Below are 26,432 nucleotides of genomic sequence, written 5' to 3' on the forward strand. Positions count from 1 at the left end.
GTTCCTATTATTCTTTGAGCTTAATTGCTTTTGGAACAATGAGACATTCCAGGCTCTTTTTGTATTTTCCTGGCCCTTGCACTAGAATAAGGTATTTCTCCAACTATCCCTAGTACTTTTTAGTAGTCAATGATATTTAGAAACCAAAATCTGTGCAGTAGATATGCTCGTTGCTCCTGGGGTATGTATTGTTACATCTAGGTCCACTCAGCAGATAGAACTAGGGAAAACACACACACACGCACGCACCCACGCACACACACGCAAATGCACACGCACATACCACGCGCATGCACACAAGTGTGTATATTTCTCTTTCTAACTTTCTGACTGCTGTATTACCCCCAATGCTAATCCAACACCATGGAGCTCATTCTAGTTTTCTAGTACTGTAACTCCCTTCTCTGACAATGAGAAATCTGAATCCTCAGCTTACTTGATAAATGCTCCTGTATGTGTCAAGTCTTTTATTTCTGCTGTCTGCCCTTGAATTGTGTGGGTGCCCTCCTCAGCCTGCTGTAACTTCTCATGCCAGATGGCATGCTCCCATGGATGCCCCCTCATTCTCCTTGGGCTCCAACACACCTGTGCCAGGCTGCCTCCTCATTCTTCTTGGGCTCTGACATACCACACAGGCCTTCCCGTTGTGTGGTGACCCTCCTTACCTCGCTTGGACCGGGTTTCACCACTCTAGGCCACTCTGCATTCTGTTTTCATGGGTTTGGTTCCAAAGTAAATTGGGTGATGAAGGGTACTCAAGAATTTATCCTAAGAGGACGAAACTAGAGCAGAGGTTTTCCAAGTGTGGTCCCCAGACCCAGAGCCTCAGCATCCCCTGGGAACTTCTTAGAAATGCAAATTCTTAGGCTCTATCTCAGACCTACCGAATCAGAAACTCTGGGAATGGGGCCAGCAACTTGTGCTTTCACAAGCCCTCCAGGAGATTCTGACACATGCTAATTTTTGAGACCCACTGTCCTAGGGAGAGTAGAATACTGAGTCTCTACTACTTATTATTCCACTCTGCATCTACATTATCTCTGGTATAATGAGGAATCTCTCATTGTCAAAGCCTTGGGACTTTTTGAGGTTTTGGAGTCATCCGAGAAATTAAGGCCTTTCATCTGGGTCAAGACCAGAATATCTATCTGGTTCCACCCATCATCCATGGAAAGCCCAGTTCTCTAGGGAAAACCAAGGAATTGTAAGAGAATTCTTTGCCTTGTCTTTTTGTCTTAGAAAACTTTTTTATTAAATCCTAATAGTTAGAAACAGTGAAATAGGGGTCAAAGATGGTAACGGGAGTTGTACAGTTTTTATTTATTTTAAGCTCATTTATATCTGATGTAAGAATGTACAATTAATGAACTATTACACTCCTATACTGGCTACGTTTTCTGCAGCATCAAAAATATGCTTCATGGGCTGGCTGGTTAGTTCACCTGGGAGAGCATGGTGATGATAACACCAAGGTCCAGAGTTCAATCCCTGTACCAGCCAGCCACCAAAAATATACATATATACATATATATATGCTTCACAAATTTGAACTATATACAGATATGGAGGTTTAACATTTCAGGAGAATATGACAGGCTCTGAAGTAAAACAATTTGACAACAAGGAAGTCTTACCTCTTTTTCTTGAGTGGCATAAAACATAAGCAAAACAAATCTGTATTCACAACAGAGAACACAGCAAATTCAGTACCCTGACCTTCACCTCAACTGGATTAGCCAGGGAGTATGTTCTTTGTTTCTTTGTTTAGATTCCTGGGCTAGATATATTCTGTATCCTTTAGCTTTTCTGTCAGCAAAAAGGAATAATTATGACACAGTACCCAATTGTAAAAATACTTTCAATTCCAATTAAAGGTTCTCTTAACTACAAACTGCTTCTCTTCTTTTTTTTTTTTTTTGTCATTTTTCGTGACTGGTAAGGGGATCGCAACCCTTGGCTTGGTGTCGTCCACACCACGCTCAGCCAGTGAGCGCACCGGCCATCCCTATATAGGATCTGAACCCGCCGCGGGAGCGCCACTGCGCTCCCAGTGCCGCACTCCCCCGAGTGAGCCACGGGGTCGGCCCTCTTCTTAAAAGGTGAATTGGTATTTCTGATTTTTTGTTTTCTTTGTTCTCAAGGAAGGATTTTTAGTATTGTTTCTCAACAAAATTTTTGTGCATGGTTTTTGAGTTCTCTGTTTCTAAATTTACGTGATTAATAGTTTTGAAAATATCTAGGTGTAGTACTTCAAATTTGTCTGGACTAGAAAAAACACATACATAAATCCATACCCACTTGCATTTACAAAGTCTGGGAGGTAAAGTAAATCACTTAATAAGGACTTTGGCTTCATTTTGTCTGGTCCTTATTATTTGCACTTATAAATAATCCCTTGAAAATGAATCTTAGGAAAGTATTAGCATTGGAAAAGGAAATATGAAAAACTTAGAATTCCAAAAATTATAACATAGTAAATTTTTAAATTCATGAATTTATCATTTGTGATTTCAACACTTTTGTGAAATTTCCTTAAGAGCATGGCACTAACATTCTGTAATTTTGTAAAAGTCCTGATTATCAATATATGCCCTGTGAGGCAGGGTAAGGAGTAAGTCTTGATCAGTCCAGTTTTCTTTTCAGCATCCAGATTTATTTTTTAAATTAATTAATTTTATTGAGGTTTTTTTTTTCTTTTTTTTTCTTTTTTCTTTTTTCTTTTTTTTCTTTTTGGGACTGGTAAGGGGATCTCAACCCTTGGCTTAGTGTCGTCCGCACTGCGCTCAGCCAGTGAGTGCACCGGCCATCCCTATATAGGATCCAAACTTGCGGCAGGAGCGCTGCTGCGCTCCCAGCACCGCACTCTCCCGAGTGAGCCACAGGGTCGGCCCTTATTGAATTTTTTTTAAATGAACCTTTTTTTTATTGGAACATAGTTGATTGTACATATCGGTGGGGTACAGCATTGAATATCAATACCTGTGTGATCAAATTAGGATAATAATTTATTTTTTAATTGACACATTGACTATATGTATTTATGGGGTACAGAGTTTTATTTCAATACGTGTATACAATGTGTGATGATCAAATCAGGGTAGTTAGCATATTCATCATTACAAAAAAATTATCATTTCTTTGTAAGCATCTAGATTTTAAACTTAGCTTTATTTCTGGGTAGAAAATGTCTCCCAAAAGAAAGCCAGCCACCAGTGCTGATAGTAGAATTGATGAGAACATGAAGACCAGGGAAATGATGGTTTTTAGCAAGAAAAGAGGAGCTTGGATTAAATTGAAGCATTTTTTTTTTGGCGGGGGTGGCTAGCGAGGGAGCTGGCCAATAAGGGGATCCTTGACCTTGGTGTTATAACACCATGCTCTGACCAACAGAGCTAACCAGCCAGCTCTTGAAGCATTCTTTAACTTGGCAAATTTCACCATAGTTTCCATCTATGTTATGAACCTAAATTATTAACGAAGTGCTTCCTTAAAACAGACAACAAAGTGCCTCCTAAATTGACTTAACTATTATGTTAACCAGCAAAAATTTGCTTATGAACAGAGAAAAAAGAAACTTTACTGAGAATTAAATAGTGCCAGAATTTATTAGTTACTTTGGTTCCATATGTATAGAATCTCATGGATCCCAAGAAGTGACTTTCATTTTTTCAATTATTAATCTGCATTTTAATAGCTTAAATTATGTTACACTATAACATATAATTAATATAAATTAATAGCTTTAATTATGTGTTACACTATAAGTGACATTTGCAAAAAAGTCTCAGAACAACCTTCACGTACATTGTCTGGCGAGGGATGGGAAAGGAGAGCTATCTTATTTTTAAAATAAGATTAATTTTAAAATAGCAATACTTCATGTAAAACTCATAAATGTTGGTATTACAGTACCTGGTGCTAGGTGATAAGTTGGTCCTCAGTATGTGCTTCGTGAAATAAACAGAATTAATCTTTACTTGAATCAACAGTGAAAACTGGATATCCTAACTAGGAGCTCTTCCATTGTTTATTCTCGTATTCCTGTCCTGGAAATATCACATTGGAGATTGTGGTAAGAATAAGCAGCCCATTTAGGTCCCAAAGGTCTATTCGAATACTTCTTTCTTATCCTGTTAGCTAATGCTCTTGATGCCATTCTGTCGAATTGTATTAGAAAATGTTCAGGTTTTGTATTTGCCTAGGGCACGTATGAGTAGAATCTAAGTTGTAGTGAAAAATTTGGGATCACGAACTGTCCAAAAAGGGTGATAAAATTTGAGTTATGGACATGTAAAACAAAAAGAATTCTTTTTTTTTTTTCTTTTTCAACCTTCGTGTATGTTTCATACGATGGCATTCATTTCTGTTTGTTGACTAGGATATTTCTCCTTGAGCTCAAGGTTTATAACACAGATTTCCATCTATAAGTCATTTTACGTGCATATTCTAAAGTCCTTGGATGTAGAGGGGATATGAGTAATCTTTAACAAGTTCCGACCTGTCCTTTTCTTTTCTTTTTTTTTTTTTTTTTTGTTTTTTCATTTTTTCTTTTTATTTTATTTTATCAGTATACAATGTAGTTGATTTTTGTGGCCTGTCCTTTTCAATTACAGTAGCTCAAGAAATGTAGGTATACCTCACTATTTGAACTTTGGGACAAAGGTGATTTCTATAGCAATACTATATGTTTATAGAATTTTCTCCAAAGGCTTAAGTCTAGATCTCTCACCAAGTTCACCAGGCTTGCCAACTCTGGATGTAGCTGATAATCTTTACATAGTTTCTTGAAATAAATTATAATTAACTAGTGTTTAAATGTTAAATTAGATTCCTCTCTCCCTCTCTCCCTCCACTTTCAGTTTAGTTACTCAGTACTTTTTCCTCATCCACCATTCAGGGGAAGTTTGTGACATCAGAAGGACTCGATGAGTCTACTCTTTCTTTCACTGCATTTCCTATTGCAGTCATTCTTTTAAAAATTATATTGGAATTATGAAAAACAGCAACAGACTAGGCCTCAACAGATCCCTTTGAGTGTTCATTCTCACACTAGTTTTATATATATATATATATATATATATATATATATATATATATATATATATATATATATATCATCAGTTCCCCCCCTGTAAATTATTACAGTGGGAAATTTATTAGGGAAAACATCATTTAAAAATTTTAACAGCTGCTATAAACTGTCGTTTGCAACTGTCAGCTGACATTCAAACAGCTGCAATCTGTGAGTGAGCTTTTACTTTCCACTGCTGGAGGTCTTTCAACTTTTGTTCCCATGGAAATGAGGAGGGCTGGATGGGTGGAAGGGAAGTGGGGGTTGACAGACACATTTCAACATACCTTATTTTTCTTTCATCCCCATGGTTTCCATAGAAGTCAGAACATAAATGCCATCCCACCCTGAACTTTGGAGAGCAATTTTTCATGTGTAAACTGCAGTAGATGACTGTAAAGAGACTCACAAAACAAACTAATCTTATATTCTTTCCTTTACCTGTGTGTGGCCAAGCTTCATTTCAAATATATTCTCATTTGAGGCCGGCCCGTGGCTCACTCGGTAGAGTGCGGTGCTGATAACACCAAGGCCACGGGTTTGGATCCTATATAGGGATGGCCGGTTTGCTCACTTGCTGAGCGTGGTGCTGACAACACCAAGCCAAGGGTTGAGATCCCCTTACCGGTCATCTTTAAAAAAAAGCAAACAAACAAACAAAAAAAACAAATATATTCTCATTTGATCTACTCTGCCCACAAAGAAATGATTCAATATTGTTTTCAATCAGTATTTTTTTTTTAGTGGCTGGCTGATGCAGGGATCCAAACCCTTGACCTTGCTGTTATAACACTGCACTCTAACCAACTGAGCTAACTGTCCACCCCTATGTTTTCAATCAGTTTTTAGAAAGTCTGTTTGATATTACCTCTTTTCCAAACTGAGAATTCTCTTAAACATACTCTTATTGATTATTAGATCTATATCTATTTTACATGTGTTAAGAATTTAGCATGCATTGGTGTCTTTATTTTCTTATGTTTGTTTCCCCCAAGATTAAAGAGATACATTTTAATTTAGGGAACCTTCCAACTGCATAGCATAAAAAGTCTCCTTAAATAGTCTCATTCTTATGCATTATTTTAGAAATTGCCCCACAGAGCAGAGTTAATTATTGGCTCTGTCAAACATATCAGGGAAAACTGCCATTTTTAATTGGCTATCACAGTTTTCTCATTTAGGTAACAAAAATGTCCTATGTTAGGTGGATTTCTATGTCTTTCCACTTCTTAGCTCTGTGTCATCACGTCTCCTATAATACCCAGGCTCAAGGAAAATATACAGGCATAGTCTTCATCTGTCTCTTTTATTCCAACATTTTAACTAATTAGCAAATTTCATTTGAATCATGAGACATTAAGAATATACTTAACTGAATAAATCTGCTTTAGGCATCTACTAAGTATTCAGCTTTGTGTTAGGTTGAAGTAGATACCGAGTTTAAGTAAGGCAGGATTTTTTTGCCTTAATGCATCCCAGTGCTTTTAGGAAAATTCATCACAGGAAAAGCTCATCACAGCCTTATGTCATATAGACTAATTATAAAGAAGTTCAAGGAGGGGAGGGATCACTTGGCCTAACTGAAATGACAAGGAAAGCCTTGCTTTAAAGACCTGTCTTTTATTGGTTCCTTCCCTTCCAGTTCTACTGTCACCTTCTTCACAAAGGCCTTTTCTTCTGATCTATTTTCATAACTTCCTAAGTGTTCTTTCAATTGCTGCCTTTCTCCTTTTCTTTATCCTCCCTTCTGGTTTAGCATATCTACCATTTCCAGATTACCTTTCTTAAAAGCACAGTTTTGGTCCTTTTACTGCCTGATTTTAAAACTTCAGTGACTTCTGATCATTATTTGGAAAAGGCTTTCTTTTAAAAGACAATTCTAATGTCAAATATTCTGCTTCATAAGCCCTATAAGCTACCAAAACAGTCCAAAAATTTTTAGTATTTTAGATTCTTTCATATTCCAAATTGGTTCACATATCCGGGATGGAGGCAAACATCTTTTAAGACCATGTGCCTGATTTTTATGTCAGAAAATATGGTCACAGAACTAGCAACTACTGAAATAGGTTCACACTTTCATCATTGAGGCGGCAGCCTAGATCTTCTAAGATCTGGATACAGTGTATTCTTTCCAGCCTGCTCTGCAGGTGCCTTATGCCTAATCATCTAGCTCCTCACCCAGACAACACAACTGCTTAGCACAGTTAGTAGGCCCATATTGTTTTTAGCTCCATGCCTTTGCTTGCAGAAGTTTCCTTCTGCTTTCTTTATGGAATAAGGAAAGAAATAAGCCATAGTGAGTTGTTCCCTCCATCTGGAACATCTTGCTCCTCTCTGTATCTCTCACAGCCCTACTCTACTGTAATACTACCTGTAACTTACATTAAAATACTCCAGCCTACACAGTGTGTTAGTTTACACTTTGGACATGATTGATTAACTTTGAAGCACACTGATATAGGATACATGGTGTAGGGGTATTGGCATGGGAAAGTTCCTAATCAGGAGATAACTATTACAAATTTAACCCATTTATATTTAAATCTATACCAGAGGGTTTTCTAATTAGCATAAAGAATGTCAGAAATAATTTTAAATTGGATTGACTAGTAATATTATATAGGCTGGAATTGCTTGTAAGATTCTGGCAAGCCAGGCAGCCTAACATGTGAAGAACGGCATCTGAGGCAGGGCACTCTGTTTGGGCTTGATGACTACCACCTAAAAGAAGGTGCTTCCTACCTGGTAGGAAAGTAGTAGGGAGGAGACCTATGGGCATGCCTATCTCCAATCCTTGGAGGTTACTGATATCTAGCCCCACCCCCCACCCCCAAATCCTGATACTTCTGAATGATTGATAGCAAAACCTCTCTCCGGGGCTATGCTTACATGCCAGCTCCTTCTTAAAGTCTGTCCTAAATTTCTTGATAGATTTGTGAAATCATTCTCTTCTAAGCCACGATAGCCTGAGGCTTGTATTTCTGTTATAGCATTAATAAAATTTTAATGTTTACTGTAGGTATCTTGGTGAAAGGATTGTGCTGTAACTGTGTTTGTAGCGCACACAGCACGTGGCATGGTGCCTTGGATGCAGTAGATATTTGTTGAACTAATGAACACATATATGTGCTTCCCAATTCTTATAAGGAAGAGATCCAGCATTGGGTCATGGGGATACTGGGAGCTTGTGTATGAGTCCCAGAGTTCCATTAATTGAGTGTTCACAAATCTCAGGAAGTCAGTAATAATTGTCCATGTCAGTAATAATTGTCCATGACTACATGAGCTCTAGTTAGTCATCAGTACTAGGACACGTTGGGACAGTCTTCAATAACAGAGGAAAGTAGTGTTGTCTATATCGTCTTTCAAAATTCATGTCTAAATGTATTTCATACTGCTACTCTAAATGATAAACATGGACAAATCTTTAGGACAACTGTTTTTCTTGTTGTTTATCTCCTAGCCAATGTGAGGCAGTATATGTAACTAACTGAGTAGATGAAAAGGTTAAAGTGACAACAGAAAACCCGGAGAAAAAACAAAAGAGGCACAATTATGGCACATAGGTTTTAAAAACAAAGCAAAATAAAACAATGATACTAAAATGGTAGTATAGTGTAGTAGTTCAGAGCAAAAGCTTTGGAGCCAGACTGCCTTGATTGGAGTGAATCCCCACCCTACTAGCTTTGTGACCATTGGCAAGTTATTTTACCTTTCTGTGTCTCTCTTTCCTCTTCTGTAGAATGAGGATAACAATAGCACTTGCCTCACAGATGTGAGGCTAAAATGAATAGATGTAGAGCACATAGCACTCAATGCCTGGCACATAGGAAGTGCTGGATGTGTTTGCTATTCCTGCGGTGGTATGGTCAAATCATTGCCCTAAAGGCAGGAGAAATCTAATTTCAGTTTGCAGTCCTTCTATTTGTATGTTTTGCAGTTTTCTACCCTAAGTGAGTAATCTTCATTTCTGAACCCCCCACAGATTGGTGCTTATAGCTTTTTTGTGGACCTTATCACATTTTACCCTAAATTATATTATTATTCGTAAGCCCCTTAAAAGCAGAGACTGTCATCTTTGTCTTCCTCTCAGCAGCCAGCAGATTGATTACATAACAGCTGTACTTACACAATAGCTCTTTAGTAACATTCCGGGAACTATGAGGGAGACTAGTAGTAGGTGTTCTGTGAGGCTGGTCCCCCGGTGTGTATTTCTCATACCTCTTCAGCCTCAGCTACCAATTCTTCCTCTCACTATGCTGCAACAGCTGGCCTTCAGTCCCTCAAATATGCATCCTTCTTTCCCTTGTTGGATGGGAAGATGATTTTTAAAAATGCAAAGTTGTAGGGATAAGTTTTTCTTCCCATGTTAAAGAGTTGATTTATAAAAATGGCAATGCAATCATCATGAAGTTTAATACTGCTGGTGATGACTTTTGAACAGTTTTACTTACTTCTTTTAAAGGTTGATAAACACAGTAAAGTTTTCCCATTTCTCTTTCTTTCCCACTGTTTACCCTTCTCAGATAGTCTGGCATAGTAATGTTGAATCTCTCTAAAAACAGATTTATTCAGATTGTCTTATGTATTAATCTTGAATTAAGTTTCCTATAGCATAAATGTCTATAACCTTCTGCCTGTTGTGAGTATTTTTAGCAAAAGACGTATATTTACTTTTGATCTACTTGCCAGTGACAACTGACATAAAAGTACTGCTTCAGGTTTCTCAGCATTTTGTGGTAGAAAGGCCAGTGCTGCTATAACCAATGTAACATTTGATGTTAATGGAGATCATTGTCCTACTTAGCTCCCCACGTTCTTTCTCTCCTGTCTCATTGTCTAGTTTTAAATAAGCTTAATTAGCCCAGTCAGAATGCACAGCTGTATCAGCTTTCTGTGGCCCATTTTGGAACTACATTTGGTTAATCTACTCCCTGGAATCAGACCAATACCATTCAACATGTACCCTGATTTAATGTATTACATACCGTCTTACGATCTTAATTTTTAGTACTTGGTAGTCGTTCTATTGCTCTCCTAACACTATACTAAATTTTTTTTTCTTTTTTTTTACATTCCAGCTAGGTAGATATACTAAAATTTTTAAGTGATATATTTCTAACCAAAAACTCATTTAGAAATGGAATTTTACTTGCAGTTTGACAGGGGGTTTTGAATACTTCTCCCAGAAGTAAAGAAAGAAAAAACATTCAGTGTGATATACTAACTTAAGATAGTATTGCTTCTTAATTTTTTGCAAAGAGAAAAAGGATCAGAATTTTCATAATTTAGCCCGAGATTGAGGATAACCAGTCTAGTGAGAGAGGAATTTTTATTGCTTAAAAGAAAAAACAGGCTAAATGTCTTTTTCTCTCTTTCAAGTGCAAAGAATCTGAAAAAAACAGATGTAAAAACCAGTAGATGGAATTGGTTATGATCCAGCAGCAACTGTTGCATGTGGGTGAAGAAAAGAACCCAGCATTCTTAGTACAAAGCAGTGTGAGATGTGGTGGGAACAGAAGGAAATAAAGAAGTGCGGGAAGTAATACACAGAGAAGAAGGGCATTGTCAATGGAGATATGGGCCTCACAAAATGTTCCATCTAAGTGCTGACTGATTCCAGTACCTTAAGGTGATTTGCTTTAAGCCGTAAATCTCCTGGGTAGTTATGCTCTCAATGCTTTTTTTTCCATAAGGCTGCAAGAGGAGGAAAGTATATCATTTCAATCTGCCCCCTCTTAAGACTTTATGGAATTTTAAGCAGGCTTTTTCCAGAGTTAAATTCCTGATTCAGCCATCTCAGGGTCTCTTTGACCTTCTCCTTTTTCGTAGCTTGCCCAAAAAGATGATAGTGGAGATATTCATAATTTTGAGCTCCTATTTTATGCCAGGTAATATGGCAGGTATTTTCAGTTCATTTTCTCTCAGTCAGGAGTTAACGTAACAGTTTCTCCATTCTTGAGTAGATTAGTTCAGTTAGTTGCAGCAGGCCACTGGTGAGGCTTATCACAGGTCCTGGGCTTGGGAGCTATGTGTGCTAGCTAGGTGTCAAACAGTGTGGGTGATAGTCATGTAACATGCTACAATGAAGCCTTTAGCTTTGGTATCCAAAAAGCCTGTTGAGTCTGTCGTTATTATGGTACCTGTGCATGTTATTTAGTTTTTCTCAGTTACTCAGTTTATAAAATGGGTATAGTGGGCTGGCTGGTTAGGTCAGTTGGTTTGAGCATGGTGCTGATAACACCAAGGTTCAAGATTCGATCACTATACCAGCCAGCTGCCCCAGTATAAAATAAAATAAAATGGGTATAGTAACACTCAGCTCATCTTTGTGAGGCTTAAATAAAATAAAACGAGTGCTTAGCCCAGTGCTATGGCATGCACTATGTGCTCAATAAAAGGAGACAGTTATGGTACTGTTGTTTGTGTTACCCCATTACAAAACATAAAAAATTGAAGTTCTGAGTAAGGGGTTTAAATGAATTGCTAATAAAATTGTATAGCTGAATCAAAAAGAAAAAGAAAGAAATTGTATAGCTAGTGTTTTACAGAGCAAGGTTTCAAATGCAGGCCATTTTAACTCCTCAACTACCCTACATATGGTATTGAAGGGAAACTGTATTGCTCAAATAATTATTCTTGAAGAGTATGGTTTTCCCAGGCTTTAAAACTTGATTTTATCCTTATATCCAAACTGCTTATATAAATAGATTATTGAAATATTTGAGAAAATTAAAAATAGTCAGTCTTTCCTGATCTTACCAATTTGTTATCTCCTGAAGTTTATTTATAAATTGGTTGTTTGAAACACAGAGTGGATATTCCCTTAGGAATTGTGGTTGTATTCTCAGCCAATTCATAAAAGCCTCTCTAGCCTGTCTCTTACTCCTCTTTTTCTAGCACTTAATGTTTTGATGCACTGGTTTTCAAATGAACAGTATATCAAAACTGCCTAAGGAGCTTTGTAGAAATAGAGGTGCCTGACCACACCTCAGACCTTTTGAATCAGAATCTTAGTGTGAATGTTCTGGGTCCATGCTGGCAGAAGCCTGAGTCAGGGCAGAGCATGATGTACTAAAGGAACTAAAGGAAGTCCAGTGTGGCTGGAGCAGAGATTGGTTGTCTCTAAACTCTTTTGATTGTGCATCCTTGTCAGTAAAAGTCATTTGAGCTCATAACTCCAATATATGTATATTTATTTTTTAAAAATTGTATACCTACACTACAATAAAATAGGTACAAATATAGCTATTTTTAAAAGATGAGGTAAAAGAAAAATAAATAGAATAAAAAATTCTAATGATTGCATTTTGCTTTTTGTACCTATTTGGATCATTTTATATACTCCCTGGCATGGGTAAACCAGACTTTTGCAAAATGTGGGTGTAGAGCGTGAGGGGGAGAATTGGATAGAGACCAGATCCTGTAGAACCAGCAGAGGCATGTCAGGTATTTCTTTCTTTATCCTAAGTGCAATGGGAAGGAATTGAAAAATTTTAAGAAGGGGAATGACATCAGATTTCCATGCTGAGAAAATTACTTTGTCTGCCCTGTGGTGAAAAGATTTGGGGTAGAGCGAGCATGGATGTGGGGAGACCAGTTTGGAGATTATTGCACTAGTCTTGATAAGAGGCGATTATGGCTTGAACTAGGACATTGCCAATGAGGTTCAAAAGAAGATAAGACAGAAAGGTGTTTTGGAGGCATACTATATAGAATCTAGTGATGGATTGCATGAGCATTGGTGGGGGGAGAGGTCAAAGGTGACTTCTGGATTTTTGGCTTGAGCTTCTGGATAGAAAATGAACAATGGAAGAAGAGCAGATTTGGGGGTAGAGAGTGGCACATGAGTCCAGGTTTAAAATGTCTCAAATGTGAGCCATCCAAATGATGATAAGAAGCTAGTGGATATGTAGGTTGAGCTCAGCAGAATTTCTGGGCTAGAAACTATAAATTTGGGAGTTGTCAGCACATACACAGTACAGAAATTCCTCTACCTCCTGGTATTATTTATTAGCTCTAGAGCAGAAGTGCCAAGGAATTCCACAAAAATATTATACAAGATTAGATTTATAGGACTGTAGATGAGGAATTAGAAATGAACAGATAAGCAGATTCTATAAAATGCAAGAGTCTCCTAAAGTTGCTACAGCATTGGGACCAGGCAGCTTATATCAGAATGTGGCAAAAAATATATATAAATCAATATTTCAGAAGCTTTCATAGACACTTTGATGAGCATGCTACATTCTGGAATGAGCTATGAATGCTGGAAAGTGGCTTACCTCATACAATTATTCATGAAAGAGTTCAGGAACTTGTCACAGATGTGTGCACCATTAATTAGGCTGAGTAATTGGGTGGAAGCAAGTGCAGCACCAGAGGTTGAATGTTAGTATGAGTTTAGGAAAAGAATGCCGAGTACTTTGGTGTTTGTAAGCCTTGGAATTATGTTACAGTTGCAGCAAGAGATAAGTGCTTTCCTCGTCCCCACCCCCTTAAGCCATTATGCTCCTTAAGTATTAGAATACAACTAATAATCATTTAAAGGTTCTTATGTTCTGCAAAAGTTTTTTTCCACAGTCCCATGGAGTAAAATATCATTGACTGATATGTTCCGCCACCTCCTAGCACTAAAAGTTCAAAAATAGTCAAAGTAGCTTCTTTTGCTGACCACTATGAAGAGGATTAAGTGAAGCCTATAGGACGTGGCCCCTCTGTTCGATCTCTTCTCTTGGTTCCTTCCCTTCTATTTCTTCCTAAGTCCTTTACACTACTGCAAACTGTTAGAATTTCGGTTGCCACTGATCCACCTCATGTCTAGATCTTGATTTGTCCTTGCAGAAGTGACTGTGACTTGGACTTGGAAACCTGCAGTCCCCTCCCTAAATTTCCAAAGAATGTGATACTATACTTCATATCTATTTTTTCAGTATCCAGTGATTAATATATTAAATAGGACAATTTATATTCATCCTAAAAAATTATCTGAAGTGAGCAAGAGCAGTACATAATGACTAGTATCCTTGGCTTATTGTATTAATTTTTTAGGCGTTTGAACTTCTGACCACCAGGAATCTTTACATTGGAAAATATTAACCTGGGTCATATGAACTTTTTTTTTTTTTTTTAAAGCAGTGATTTATTTTACCAGCATTTGTATCCATTAGTAAATATTTTTGTATCTTTCATTTCTGAAATAGAGTAGTAGATTCAAGTCCTGAATAACAGCTCTTACAAGTAACTGGCCCAATGTTGAAACTGGGCTCAGGGGAAAGGCTGTATTTTTTAACTGGGCAAAGAAGCTTGCATAAACCAGTCATGATGAAAATCCTCCTCACTGAGGCGTTCCTCCCCCCCTGCCCTCCCCTTACTGCCCCACAAATTTCTTCTTGATCACCTTTGTTCCTTTTATGAACACCTGTTATTGCACTGATGAAACTATATGGTAAGTAGACACAGATTTGGCAGTGTCTAGACTGTCAGCTTCTTGAGTAACTTTGCTTTAATCATCTGGTCCCAGGCAGTAGAGCTAAGTAGTTAAAGACGACAGGCTCTGGAGGCTGACTGTCTGGATTCCATTTCTGACTCTATTTACTGGCTGAATGTAAACTTAGGCAAGTTACCTCTCTTCAGTTTCCTTATTTATAAAATCCAAATAATGCCTCACAGAGTTGTTGGGAGGATCAAATATAGATTTTTCTACGTTATCGCTTTAAAACTGTTAGGAATTTTTTTTGACATGAAAGAATTCCTTACCTAATGCCAATTACTGCTGATCAAAAATAGAGCAGAAGGGAGTAGACATCAAAATACATCAGGGCAGTGCTGGAAACCTTGCATGCTGGTCCAGGCTTCTCCCTTTGTCTTTATCGACAATTCAGTTCAGTGGTTTTCAGTAAGAATCCCATGTCTTCTCAAGCATCTGCCTCTTGAATCTCCCAGTCCCCAATATCCACTCCTGGTTTGGAACTGTCACAATGACAGGAGGGCACTACTGACATTTTATAGGTGAAATGATAAATAGGACCAGGTATGCCGAGGGCTGAGAAATGGAAGTAGCGTCTACACAATCAAACATCATTCGACCCAAAATGCCAATAGTACCTTACCTTGAGAAACACTGGTAGTTCCTAGGTTCTTTTCTTTACTTAAATGAAAAAACTAACTTTTCACAGAATTGATATAATGTTCCATAAAATCAGTGTATGCTAAAGATCATGCCATATTCATTGCAGAGCATAGACCACGTTGAAAAATCTCCACGTGTATTTTTCTATGTTGTGTCATTTTTCTTTTCTGTGTGTAAGTTTTCTGTAAGTTAATATAGTAGTTGTGTTCCAAATTTGTTAGTTAAGAGTTAATTACTATAGAAAGTTTAACACCATTAGAACGTGGTGTTGAAAAGCACTTGAGTTCCTAAATGTACAAAGATCATATTTGATAATAAGGAAACCTAACCAAATCACATGTGTAAAAGAAAAAGTATGTTTTATTAGAAATAATGCACTTGAGTCTGGCTGGTTAGCTCACTCAGAGCATGGTTCTGATAACACCAAGGTCAAGGGTTTAGAACCCTTTACCGGCCAGTTGCCAAAAAAAGAAATAATGCATGTGAAATTCAAATATTAGTAAGTATTCAAAATAAGATAATGAAAGTAAATATACAGAATAGGGTGATAACCCTGGTAGGTATGATTAGTGAGTGAGATAAAGATTATTAAGGCGAGTTCATCTAAAATTAACTGATATACAGCAAAATTAATATATATTTAATCTATAAGAGTCATATATAAAAATAAGAAACATACATTTTAAGTAAGAAGAAGAGAGAGAGAGGACGGGGGAATGAAGAAAGCTGAGTATATTCTTCTGCGCTCTGCCCCTGCCATATCTCCGACTGAGACCAGCATGATTCACACGGAGAAAGAGTAAAGCAAATGAGTGATCACCGTGCTTTCTCCTTTCCGGTTACTGAAGGTCACTGTTTAATACTCCCTCACCATCCCCCTACCATCTCCTTTGCCTTAAACTTATTAGGCTCTTTTCTTTGTATTTCCTGATAACAGGTGGATGCAGGTGAGGGTATTGGTGACAAGGACTAGAGCTAATAAGGCTTCCGCAGTGATTTAGAATTATAACCCTCTGAGTATTATCATCAGGAGAATAGATGAAAAAGCCCATTTGATTTAGTGCAGTGTCCTTCAAACCGCTGGTGAGAACAGACATTTAAAAAATGGAATACAATAAAACATAATGGAAAATATCAGTGGACATTGCACAGATCCTTAGCAAGAACTGGGTACAACTTAATAAACACCACAACCAGTTGCCATTAGTGCTATGAGGGAAAGAGGACGTGAGCAAGTGCATCTACACATTGGCTGGCGGGGAGTTATTTTTATCTTTTGCTTATTGCTGTCTAATTTGGTATTATAGTATTTACAACATATGGCTTAACAGTTTACAGTTTATTTTATATTGACATAATTTGCAGTTGGTTGTAAAATAAAGGGCAGGGGAGTTTTTATTTTGCTTTTAGCAAAAGTGTTAAGACTTTCAACTGAGTTTTGTCTGTAAACATTTAGTAGCTCAGTTAATAGTAGTTATTACTTATAATGTGTTGTTTTAGTTTCCTATTGTTACCATAACAAACAACTACAGATTTAGTGGCTTAAAAGAACATAAATTGATTATTTTACAGTTCTGTAGGTTAGAAGTCTGATATGGCTCTCACTGAGCTAAAATGAAGGTACTGGCAGGACTGCGTTCCTTTTTCTGGAGGTTCTTGGGGAGAATCCATTTCCTCACCTCTTCTAACTTCTAGAGGCTGACCACACTGCCTTATTCATGGCCCTTTGCCTCCCTCTTCAAAGCGAGCAACATTTCTTTGACCCATTTGCTGTAGTCACATCTGCCTTTGAAGTCCAGAAAGGTTCTCCTCTTTTAATGACTCATATGATTTCACAGGGACCACTCAGATAATCTAAAATAATCTTCCCATCTCAAGGCCCTTAACCTTAATCACATCTGCAAAATCTTTTTTGCCATGTAAGGTAACGTTATTCCCAGGTTCTGGGGATTAGAATACAGAATCTGTTTACCACAATTGTTTCTAGTTACTTTAAGAAAAAATGGTAAGTAGGATGTGTATGGATATAGTAAAACTATGAAAGTGGTATTCAGATGACTAAAGTTTAGGAAACACCTCACCTGAAAGATGGCCCAGTTCCAGGAAGGAGTAGAGTACAGGCCAGAGAGGCCATAGGCCCACCCAGACTCCAGACTTCTCTGCTGTAGCCAGCTTGCTCCATCCTGGATTCTAGTCACTTTTGTTCCGTTTCCTCATCCTAAAGAAAGGGATTGCACCAGACAGGCAGCCTCCAAAGGACCCTCGAGCTCCAATTTACTAATTCTGTGTAAATGAATACTTATGTTATAAATTCAAATGTCAAGGCCAAGCATAGTGCAAAATATCTCTCAACATCATAAATGATTCAAAAGGTGAAAACTTTATATCTTAAGTGCTGCCTTCCCTAACTGTAGTTGTCTAGTCCAAAATGTCAAGCCGGGCTGATTATTTAAATGATTGCTGTCATAGTCATTAGGGGTCGTCTTGCCAGTGTTGGATATCTTTCTTCTTTTTCTATTTGTTTGGTTGCTTGTTTTTAATAAATACCATTTGGAAGTGGTGAGTGCTCATTTTCAGTAGAACCCATCAAACAGCAGATTCTTTGAGGGCATTTCCTGATCTTAGCCAAATAGGAAGTGCTGGAAAGGCAGAGAGTGGACAGTTGATGGAACAGGACCCCAAAATTAGGTAGACATTTAAAAGGATTGGTGAGTGATTCTCAACATGTTCTTCAAGTGCACACTTACATTAAATTGATTTAACTTAAGGGAAGAAATACCTCTGCTGCTCCTGAGATAAAAGGCTGTTTCAATTCTAATAATTTGTAATGACTTTTTGTTCTTTTAATTAAAACTACATACCAAAGAGGTTTTTTATTCCTTTCTCCAGTAAGGAAAATTTCAAGCTTCGATATTCTTTTCCCTAAAATAAAATCAATTTTGTCCTGAAATATAATTTTAAAGACTGAAAGTCTCTCTGTTTTCTTTGATTACCTCATAAATAACAAGAGTTTCATATCAGCCCTCCTGTCTCTTTCTCCTCCACCCTTTCCCCCCTTTCATATTGTGCCAGTCACAGGTGGATGCTCAATATTACCCCACAGCACAAGATAAATAAGCTTGGAAGGTTTCCTAGCAACATATTGTTCTGGGAACCTGCTCTGTTTCCCTGAACAAGATGAAGCCAAACATCCTAGAATCTCAGCCAGATGGAAAAGGATTAGCTTATTAAGTGTATTTAATGCATTTTTTAAAAAAAATTTCACTTTGAAATGAGCCTCTTAACATAAGTAGCAAGATTGACTTTTAAAAGGACACTTTTATATGTAAAAAAAATCTCAGTAATAGTCTGGATTTTTAAAATATGGTTTTAGAAGAATTCTCTAGGAACAAACTTGCAATATGCAATTCAGTCACTGGTGAATAGATCCATTTTAGAGCCATGTAGAAAATACTTCAACACAGAGCTGATATTCAGCCTGGTACCCAGTGGCATGGTATTCCAGTTGCAAAAATATTGAAATACTTCCAATCTGTTGGGTAAATGGTTTCTGGAGTAATTCCTCTCCTCACAACACCTTTAGCTGCTCCGCTTTGCCCCTGTTCCTAGGGATACATTTGAAACACCTTGTCGCTGCTTAAAACCCTGAGACTTCTTTCCTTTTTTCCTTAGCTGAAGGACTATTTCAGTGCTAGTGATTTGCCACTTCATCTTGTGAGTCTATTTTTCGTTTTCTGAGTCTATTATTAATGCATATAAAGAAAACTAAAGGAAATTGAGACTGTTATCAAAGTCAAGAAAAATGTTGTTTTGTTAGCACATGATCATTATGTATTTCCCTTGTTTATCTAATGATCTGTGAGACTGCACCGTTGGCAGGTGGTGCTTTTCTTTCTATTGCTCTCTAGTTGGTCACAGTGTACTGCTGAAGGTCTCTGGAGATGGAGTAATAAAGGATTAGTGTTTCTCATTACATTATTCAACAGTGGCTTTGTAATTCAGTTACACCCTGGAAAATGTCCTCACCTCTTATTTGGGGAGACACTCTCCCATCAGCCTGATGAATATTCTCATAATGTGGTTGTCAAATGATTTACACTGTCTGTCGGGTCTTGGACTGAGTTTGTGAAACTTCCCCATTGTGGTCAGAAGCAGATAATTGTAGTACTTCACAGCACTCCTAGATGGGAAGAACGAAGTGATTAGAATAAGATGGGAATGACACCTGGTGTCGTAGTTTTTTATTTAACAAATTCTCTGGCCAGATTCCTGAGAATTGAAACTGTCCTCATCCCAGAAAACTGTAAGATAATTTTATATTCATGCTGGGTGCTTTCCATTCTCTTTTGCTTTATCTCCCACACATATACATGTTTCCTAAATACCGTCATTTGAACTCTACAGAGACAATCTGTGGAGGGCACAGTATAGACCAAATACTTTGCTAGGTATCGCAGTGGAGACTGAGGACACTAACATCTCATCCTTGCTTCCACCCAGCCTTAAGAAGTCAGCAAAATAGCACGTTTATAATCTTTTTTTTTTTTTTAAAGCTGTTTTTCTTCATTTCAAGTCACTTACTGTAGGACCTAAATATTAAGGAAAGATATTGATGTTTAAAGGAGTTATATAATTTTGACTGTCCAAGGAAAGATTAAAAATAGACTTAACATGTCATATGGAACAGAATAGGTTATAATACATTATTTTGATTGAATACTTTTTAAAAAAGCAATTAAAAAAATTTCCATGAACCAAGCATTGTTTTAGATTCTTTACCTATGTTATATCATTTGATTCTCCTGACTATCATGATGAGGAAGAAATTTGTTTACCTGCCGTTTTACAGGTGAAGAAGCTGAAGCTGAGAGAGGTTAAATACCTATCTGCTGAGGGGTCACACATTTGATAAGCAAGTAGTGGGCGTTCACACCTTGATCTGTCTAGTGCCAAATTCTATGATCTTTATACTGTGCTTTGCTTATTTGTTTATTTTTAGAATTCTAAGATTCTGTAAGATTCTAGTCTTTTTTCAGAAAAGAATAAACTACTGTTTTTTGAGGCTGACATAATTTTGGCAAGAAATGGATAAGTTGTTTAGATGATTTTCTATTATCTCATACAGAAAAATGATCTATATTTCTTTGGGTTTTCGGTGTTGAGCTTTAGAATCTCTTTTGGATATATTAATTCCATCTAAAAGTATTTCTTCAGTTTTTTATTTCTATAAAATAACCTTTATTTTCAACATAGGCTGTGACTAAATTGTGCTTAAAGAAAGATAGTTAAAATTAATAACACTAATAAATACATTAACAAGAAAAAGTTATGACATCAGCAATATTGTAAATCAGAGATGGAGAAACTATTGCCTGTTTTAGTAAGTGAAGTTTTGTTGGTACACGGCCATGCTCACTCATTTATGTATCACCCTTGGCAACTTTTTTGCAATAACAGAGTTCAGTGGTTGCAACCTAGACTGTATGGCCCGCAAAGCCTAAAATACACGTTATCTGGACCTTTACAGGAAAAGTTTACTAAACCCTGCTCTAGAAGCTAGCTTTTCCCCCTGTGAATTATACATTCTCTCTTAGAATGCCAGAAACTTAATTGGGAAACACATCAGAAAATTTTTTTCCTAAGTGATGTTCTTGTCTAACATGCTTTTCCTCTAATCCCTGCAGGTACCAACAAAGAAGCTGAAGAAATATGAGAAAGAATATCAGACAATGCGAGAGAGCCAACTGCAGCAGGAAGACCCAATGGATAGATACAAGGTATGGGGGACACTGCACCTGTCAGAGCAAAGTACCTTTTTTACCCTAAAGCAACACTTGTTCGAGTTCAATTTCCTCTGTTCCTCCTTGATTGACTTAGATGCTGTCTGGTCATGCTAAACTGCCCAGGTATGTTTTCATTTCAGGAGACTCCCAAGTAGCCAACCATAATATTTCTTTTCTTTCAGTTTGTATATTTGTAGGTAACTCCAGCTGTTGCATTTATACTGGGAATCTTCATAAGAAGCTGAGAGAAAGAGAGGGAAAAGGAAAGAGAGAAAGTGGCTTTCTACTTTCAAAAATGAGGAAAAAAGGAAAATGGCAAAGTCCTGTTTTAGCTGTGCATGGGCACATCCACAAAGACCTGTAGAAGGTGAACTGTTCCAAGACTGGCACAAGGATGTTTCAAACTTACCTCTGTCTGTAGCAAATGTTAAAAATACAAACTCACTCGGAAGGAAAAATAAAAACCACAAAGGTATATTGAGCACAGTAATGGTGTTTGTTGCAACATTTATTTCCACAGACAAATTTATGAATAACTGTGACATTCAACTACAGCATGCAGTTAAAGAATCAAAATGATTTCCATTTAATGTCTTAGTTAACTGTGGTATTTTTAAAAAATTGGGCCATTCACAAAGATAAATCTTCAATGATAATTAGCAACACTGTTCCCAGGATGCAATGTTAGGAAATACTGAGTTCCAGCTTGTTTTTTCTAAGTGAAATATTATTGTCTTTCTCCTCAACATGTTTTAATTCTTCAGACTCATACAGATGCATAATAGTTCCCTCCCTCTCCACATCAGTACACTAAGATAAGAGAATATTGTATTTTTGGCACTGAGCACCAGTGCTGAAATGTCCTGCCAAGAAAAGTACTGTGGTGGCATTATTAGCTGAATCACCCACAATGAGATGACTTCCACTTTTGGAACTAGATTTGCCTTTGTGTGGTCAGAGAGCTGGACATGGGCAGCACAATCACACAGCACACCTTGTCTCTGTTGCTGAATTGAGCAGAAGGGATGTGTACAGAGGAGCATGGTAGAAGGAGTATGTGGATTTTGTAGTCAGACCTAAGTTTAATCCTAACTCTCTGAAAAAAAGAGCTCAGGATTTGGAATCCAAAGTGGGGATTTTAATCCCCAAGCCACTGTTCAGCATCTTGGACTAGTTATTAAACCTCTTCCTCATCGATAAAACGGGTAGTGTACACGATTCCTTGATGGATTGTTGTGAGGGTGAAGGAGGTTGTATGTTAAGTACTCAACACATAGTTGGTGTTCAATGAATGGTTGCTATTAGTTTTATGAAGCCTCTGACTGTGAGTTACCTAAGTATTCCTAGAATAACATCACCTTATATGGTCTGCCACTCCAGTCCCTCACTGATCTTTCTCATACTTCTCCCTAGTATTGCTACCCAATAAGCTAACATCAGTATGTTTCTTCCTTTGTTTATAGAACTGGCTCAAGAACTGATAATAAAATCCCATATACTGCTATGGTAGATAACTGTTAAAACATAAGGTGCTCATAGGTAAGGTTGGAAGCTAATTCCTATCACCACTGTCCCCCGAGTAAAACCAATTTTAATGTAGGTCATATAGCATGCTACTTTAGAAAAATTTGGGTAGTAATCCTAAAATTTTATTAAGGACCCAAAATGAAACCCTTCTACCTCTTGTATCATTTTCTAATTTTCTTATTGCCACCATCATCATGAATAAAATCTGTGAAGAATGCTTTAAAATAAAAGAGAGGGAAATGAAAGACCACACTTGTACATTTAAGTAAGCTTGCGGGGCTGGCTGGTTAGCTCAATCGGTTAGAGTGTGGTGCTGATAACACCAAGGTCCAGGGTTCGATCCCTGTACTGGCCAGCTGCCAAAATAAAATAAATAAAATCAGGCTGGGACTGAACTCATTATTGTGTTTTAAGTCATTTTTTGTCAAAGCAGGGATCTATAAATAAATAGTAAGATGTGTGTTAATTTTTTACTACACTTGATCTTAGCCAAAAGGCCGAGAAGCGATGTGTGTGTTAATTTTTTAAAAAGTATTTGTAACATGTAGATTACCAATGTGTATAGTTTTTATTGAGGGACCAATGTAGAATTAAACTTCTTTTTTGTTTTGGATGCAGATATTACTTTTAAGTTTGGGTGTTGTGGCCTCTTATTTGCACATATCAGATCCCCTCTATACCTATTTCTTTTGGATTATTGTAATAGCTTGTCAATATACTATCTAACTAATATCTCTGTGCCCTTTTAATAATGTCTAGGCATTTGTCCTGGTGATACACTTAGCAAAGTCAAAGGCATAGTCCCCAAGTTATAATTTTCAAGGTGGCAATTGATAATATAGTTTCCAACCATCAGCAGATTTGATCTTTCAGATGATCAATATCTAATTGAAGAAGCTAATTATAATTAAAGTAGCAGAGTGTCTTAGAAAATAACTTTTAGCATCTTCTAAATTTAATCCTGTTAAGATAAGATCTATGTTCTAGGAATGAGCACTTTATAATTGATAGATCTTGAACTGAGAATCAGTTAATGTAAACTCGTAAGAATAATTTGGGAAGATCTTTGAGGGCACTGAGTGAGCACTTGTAGCAATTCAGTAACAACCCCTCCTCAACCATTAGAATCTATTCTGCTTAAAATGACATGTCTACCTGCTGGCTGTACGGCAAGGGAGTTAGGAAGATTGTGGGAACTAAAAGTCCAGAAGTGTCATACAATAAAATATTCTAACGTATTTCAGTTTGATGCTATTTCTCTTTGACATGGTAGCGTACATAAAAGGACCATTGCAGGGAAGCCAGAGGCAGGATTAAAGATCCAACAAGGTAGAGGTGGCTCTCAGCAGTCACACTTCTTGCTGTATCTGTCTCAACATGTGTTTTGTGTCTATTTTTATGACATATGCAGATATCTACATTCTTGGATTATATCACCGTGCTTACCTGTATCCAACACTTAAATCTCAACCACAAAGAAAGGGAAGAAATAGTGTTGGTATAAATTAAAATTTAAAAATTCTAAGCATGATGAAATGTTCTGGAATTAGGTAGTGGTGATGGTTGCACAACTTTATGAGTATACTAAAACTACTGAATTGTACATTTTGACAGTATGAATTTTATGGTATGTGAATTATATCTAAAAAAAAAAATTCAAGCAACCAAATGGAATGTTCCAAGAGGATTGGCATGTAGCCCACAATCTCTTTCAGGAAACCCAGGTCACACCAGAGGTACCTGTATAGAAGCCATACTTGCAGGAGGGAGTCCTGTCTGTCAAAATTGGATCTAACTAATGACTATTGATTTTATATATACACATATTTATAGGTAAAAGGCCAACACATGTGGAAGGTACATTCATTTTTAGTGATGCCCATTAACTTCCAGGTAGAATATATGTTGTACATGTATACACACACAGAGACATATACATACATAAATAGGTGATACACGCACATACACGCTGCCTACGCTACCTGGTCTTTCAATTTTGTGCTTGAAATTCAGTGAGCATCATAATGACCATTTTACAGCATTAGTGCTCCTTCTGTTTATCTTCATGACTAGATTCCAAGAGATGGAAATTTTATTGGAAGAAGAATAAAGAATATTTATTCTAAACCTTTTTTATTGTCCTTCTTAACTTGGACCTGGCCAAATTTGTGTAATATTCTTTATCTGATATTTTGGTTTGTAAATTTATTTATTTCAAATGAGGCGAAATGTCTGATAAAGATTTGGCTGTAGAAATACATCAAGTACATTTTCATTTTTGTACAGGTTCCCAGAAAACACAGTTTAATGGACATGTGTAGCTGTTTTAGTATATTTTTAAAATTAGTAACCAGGCCCCTAATAAGCAGTTACCAGTTTCAGAAATTAAAATATTTTCTATCTTAAGAAGATGAATTGTTTCCATTGTGGAGAAAGTTAGTTTTCTAGTGCTGTAATCAATTGACAGTACTTTTTATACAACTGCAGCCTTCATCTACCTTTAGAGAATGATATGCTTTTCTTGTTTAATTAAAGAGCTACTTGCCCAAATGTGGGTTAAGCCTTAAAAAACACCGCTAATTAATTAATTCAGTGACTCTCTCAAAGCATAATGAAGGTTATCTGTTCCGGATGAGAAAACCCTAGAAAGAATCTGGAATGCTTAAACTTCCTTGGGTTTGGGACACAGATAGTGTAGTAAATACATAATTTCTAACTGAAGTATTTTATCTGTGTTCAGTAAAGTTAAATTTAGAATGTTTAACATTTTTCTTGAGGTTAGATATAGTAAGTTTTTTTTTTTTTTATCAAAATGTAATTCAAACAGAAAGAAAATGATTCCTCTAAATTTACAGTTTTTAAATTATTATTAATTTTTTTGAGTTTTTTTATTGAAACAATTGTTTATACATACTTGTGGAGTACAGATTTGAATATCAATACCTGTGCACAATTTGTGGTGATCAAATCAGGATAACTAGTATACTCATGTTTACAAAACGTAATCAATCTTTGTGACCCTTAACCAATTTCTCACTAACCCCCTCCATGTCCCCCTTTCCCACCTACAGTTTTTTTGTACATACTAATTGTTATAGAACAATTGTCCCTACATGTAATTTTAAATTAAGTTAATTATACATAGTAGAAATGATACAAACAAAATATTTGAAGTAAAGTTTAATTGTACTTGTATTATCTGCCATTCTTACATACCTAATGAAATGATTTAGAGCATTTATCACATTTTTTTAACTTGAAAAATGAGGAAGTTTTAATTATGCTAAATTTCTTACCTGCAAAAAAAGGGGAGTGGCATTTTTTACTCCCCACCATATTTGGGTGGGCCCTTCCTTACTCAAGGAGGTCACGATAAGTGAATCTATCTTTGGAAAATGTTTTTCTACCAATGAAAATAAGCTTACATTTTATTACGTTTCCATGTCACAGAGACCATTGTTGGTTTTTAGAAATATTATGTAATGAAATAATGTGCTTCTAATGAATGGTAATAGACAAGAGGATGGTTTCTGTCTGCCTGTGATAACTTAATGATACTCGAGCTTGGATGACCAACTCCTTGACTCCTTTCGAGCTTGGATAACCCAATGAATTCATGTTGTAGGGTGGTGAAGAACAGAAGCCTAAGCCCTTTTGAAGCTTCTCAAGCAATATAGCTAAAAAGGAGCAGGTGTTTTCTGATGATGTTGGTCTGCTGATTCAGTTATACTTAGCACTTGGGGGAGGAGTAAGTGTTAAGTACATTAAGAATTTCTAAGTATGCTTACTGATGATCTTGAGAATTAATTTTCCAAATTTTTTCTTTATTTTTTAGAAAGTTGTGTTTCCTGTTAAAAGATTACTGAAAAGATTATATGACACTAATATGTTTCTACATCATCTGTAACCCATTTTC

The 26,432-nt window shown here is 36.8% G+C and overlaps 1 protein-coding gene and 1 pseudogene across 11 annotated transcripts in view; one reads left to right on the forward strand and one right to left on the reverse strand.

The window, feature by feature from the left end:
• The window catches only part of RABGAP1L (RAB GTPase activating protein 1 like), a 646,375-nt gene that overhangs the window by 595,042 nt on the left and 24,901 nt on the right, over nt 1-26,432 (forward strand). For 10 of the 11 annotated variants that reach the window (XM_063104460.1, XM_063104464.1, XM_063104465.1 and 7 more), the window contains one exon: nt 20,891-20,983. In XM_063104460.1, the coding sequence (XP_062960530.1) occupies nt 20,891-20,983 (93 nt within the window). Of the gene's footprint in view, nt 1-20,890; nt 20,984-21,171; nt 21,480-26,432 lie in introns of those variants that run through there. The other variant, XM_063104467.1, reaches the window with a different exon arrangement.
• Nucleotides 22,798-23,025, reverse strand: LOC134385273 (U2 spliceosomal RNA; annotated as a pseudogene).

This window comes from Cynocephalus volans, chromosome 8 (genome assembly GCF_027409185.1).
Source record: "Cynocephalus volans isolate mCynVol1 chromosome 8, mCynVol1.pri, whole genome shotgun sequence".
NCBI lineage: Eukaryota > Metazoa > Chordata > Mammalia > Dermoptera > Cynocephalidae > Cynocephalus > Cynocephalus volans.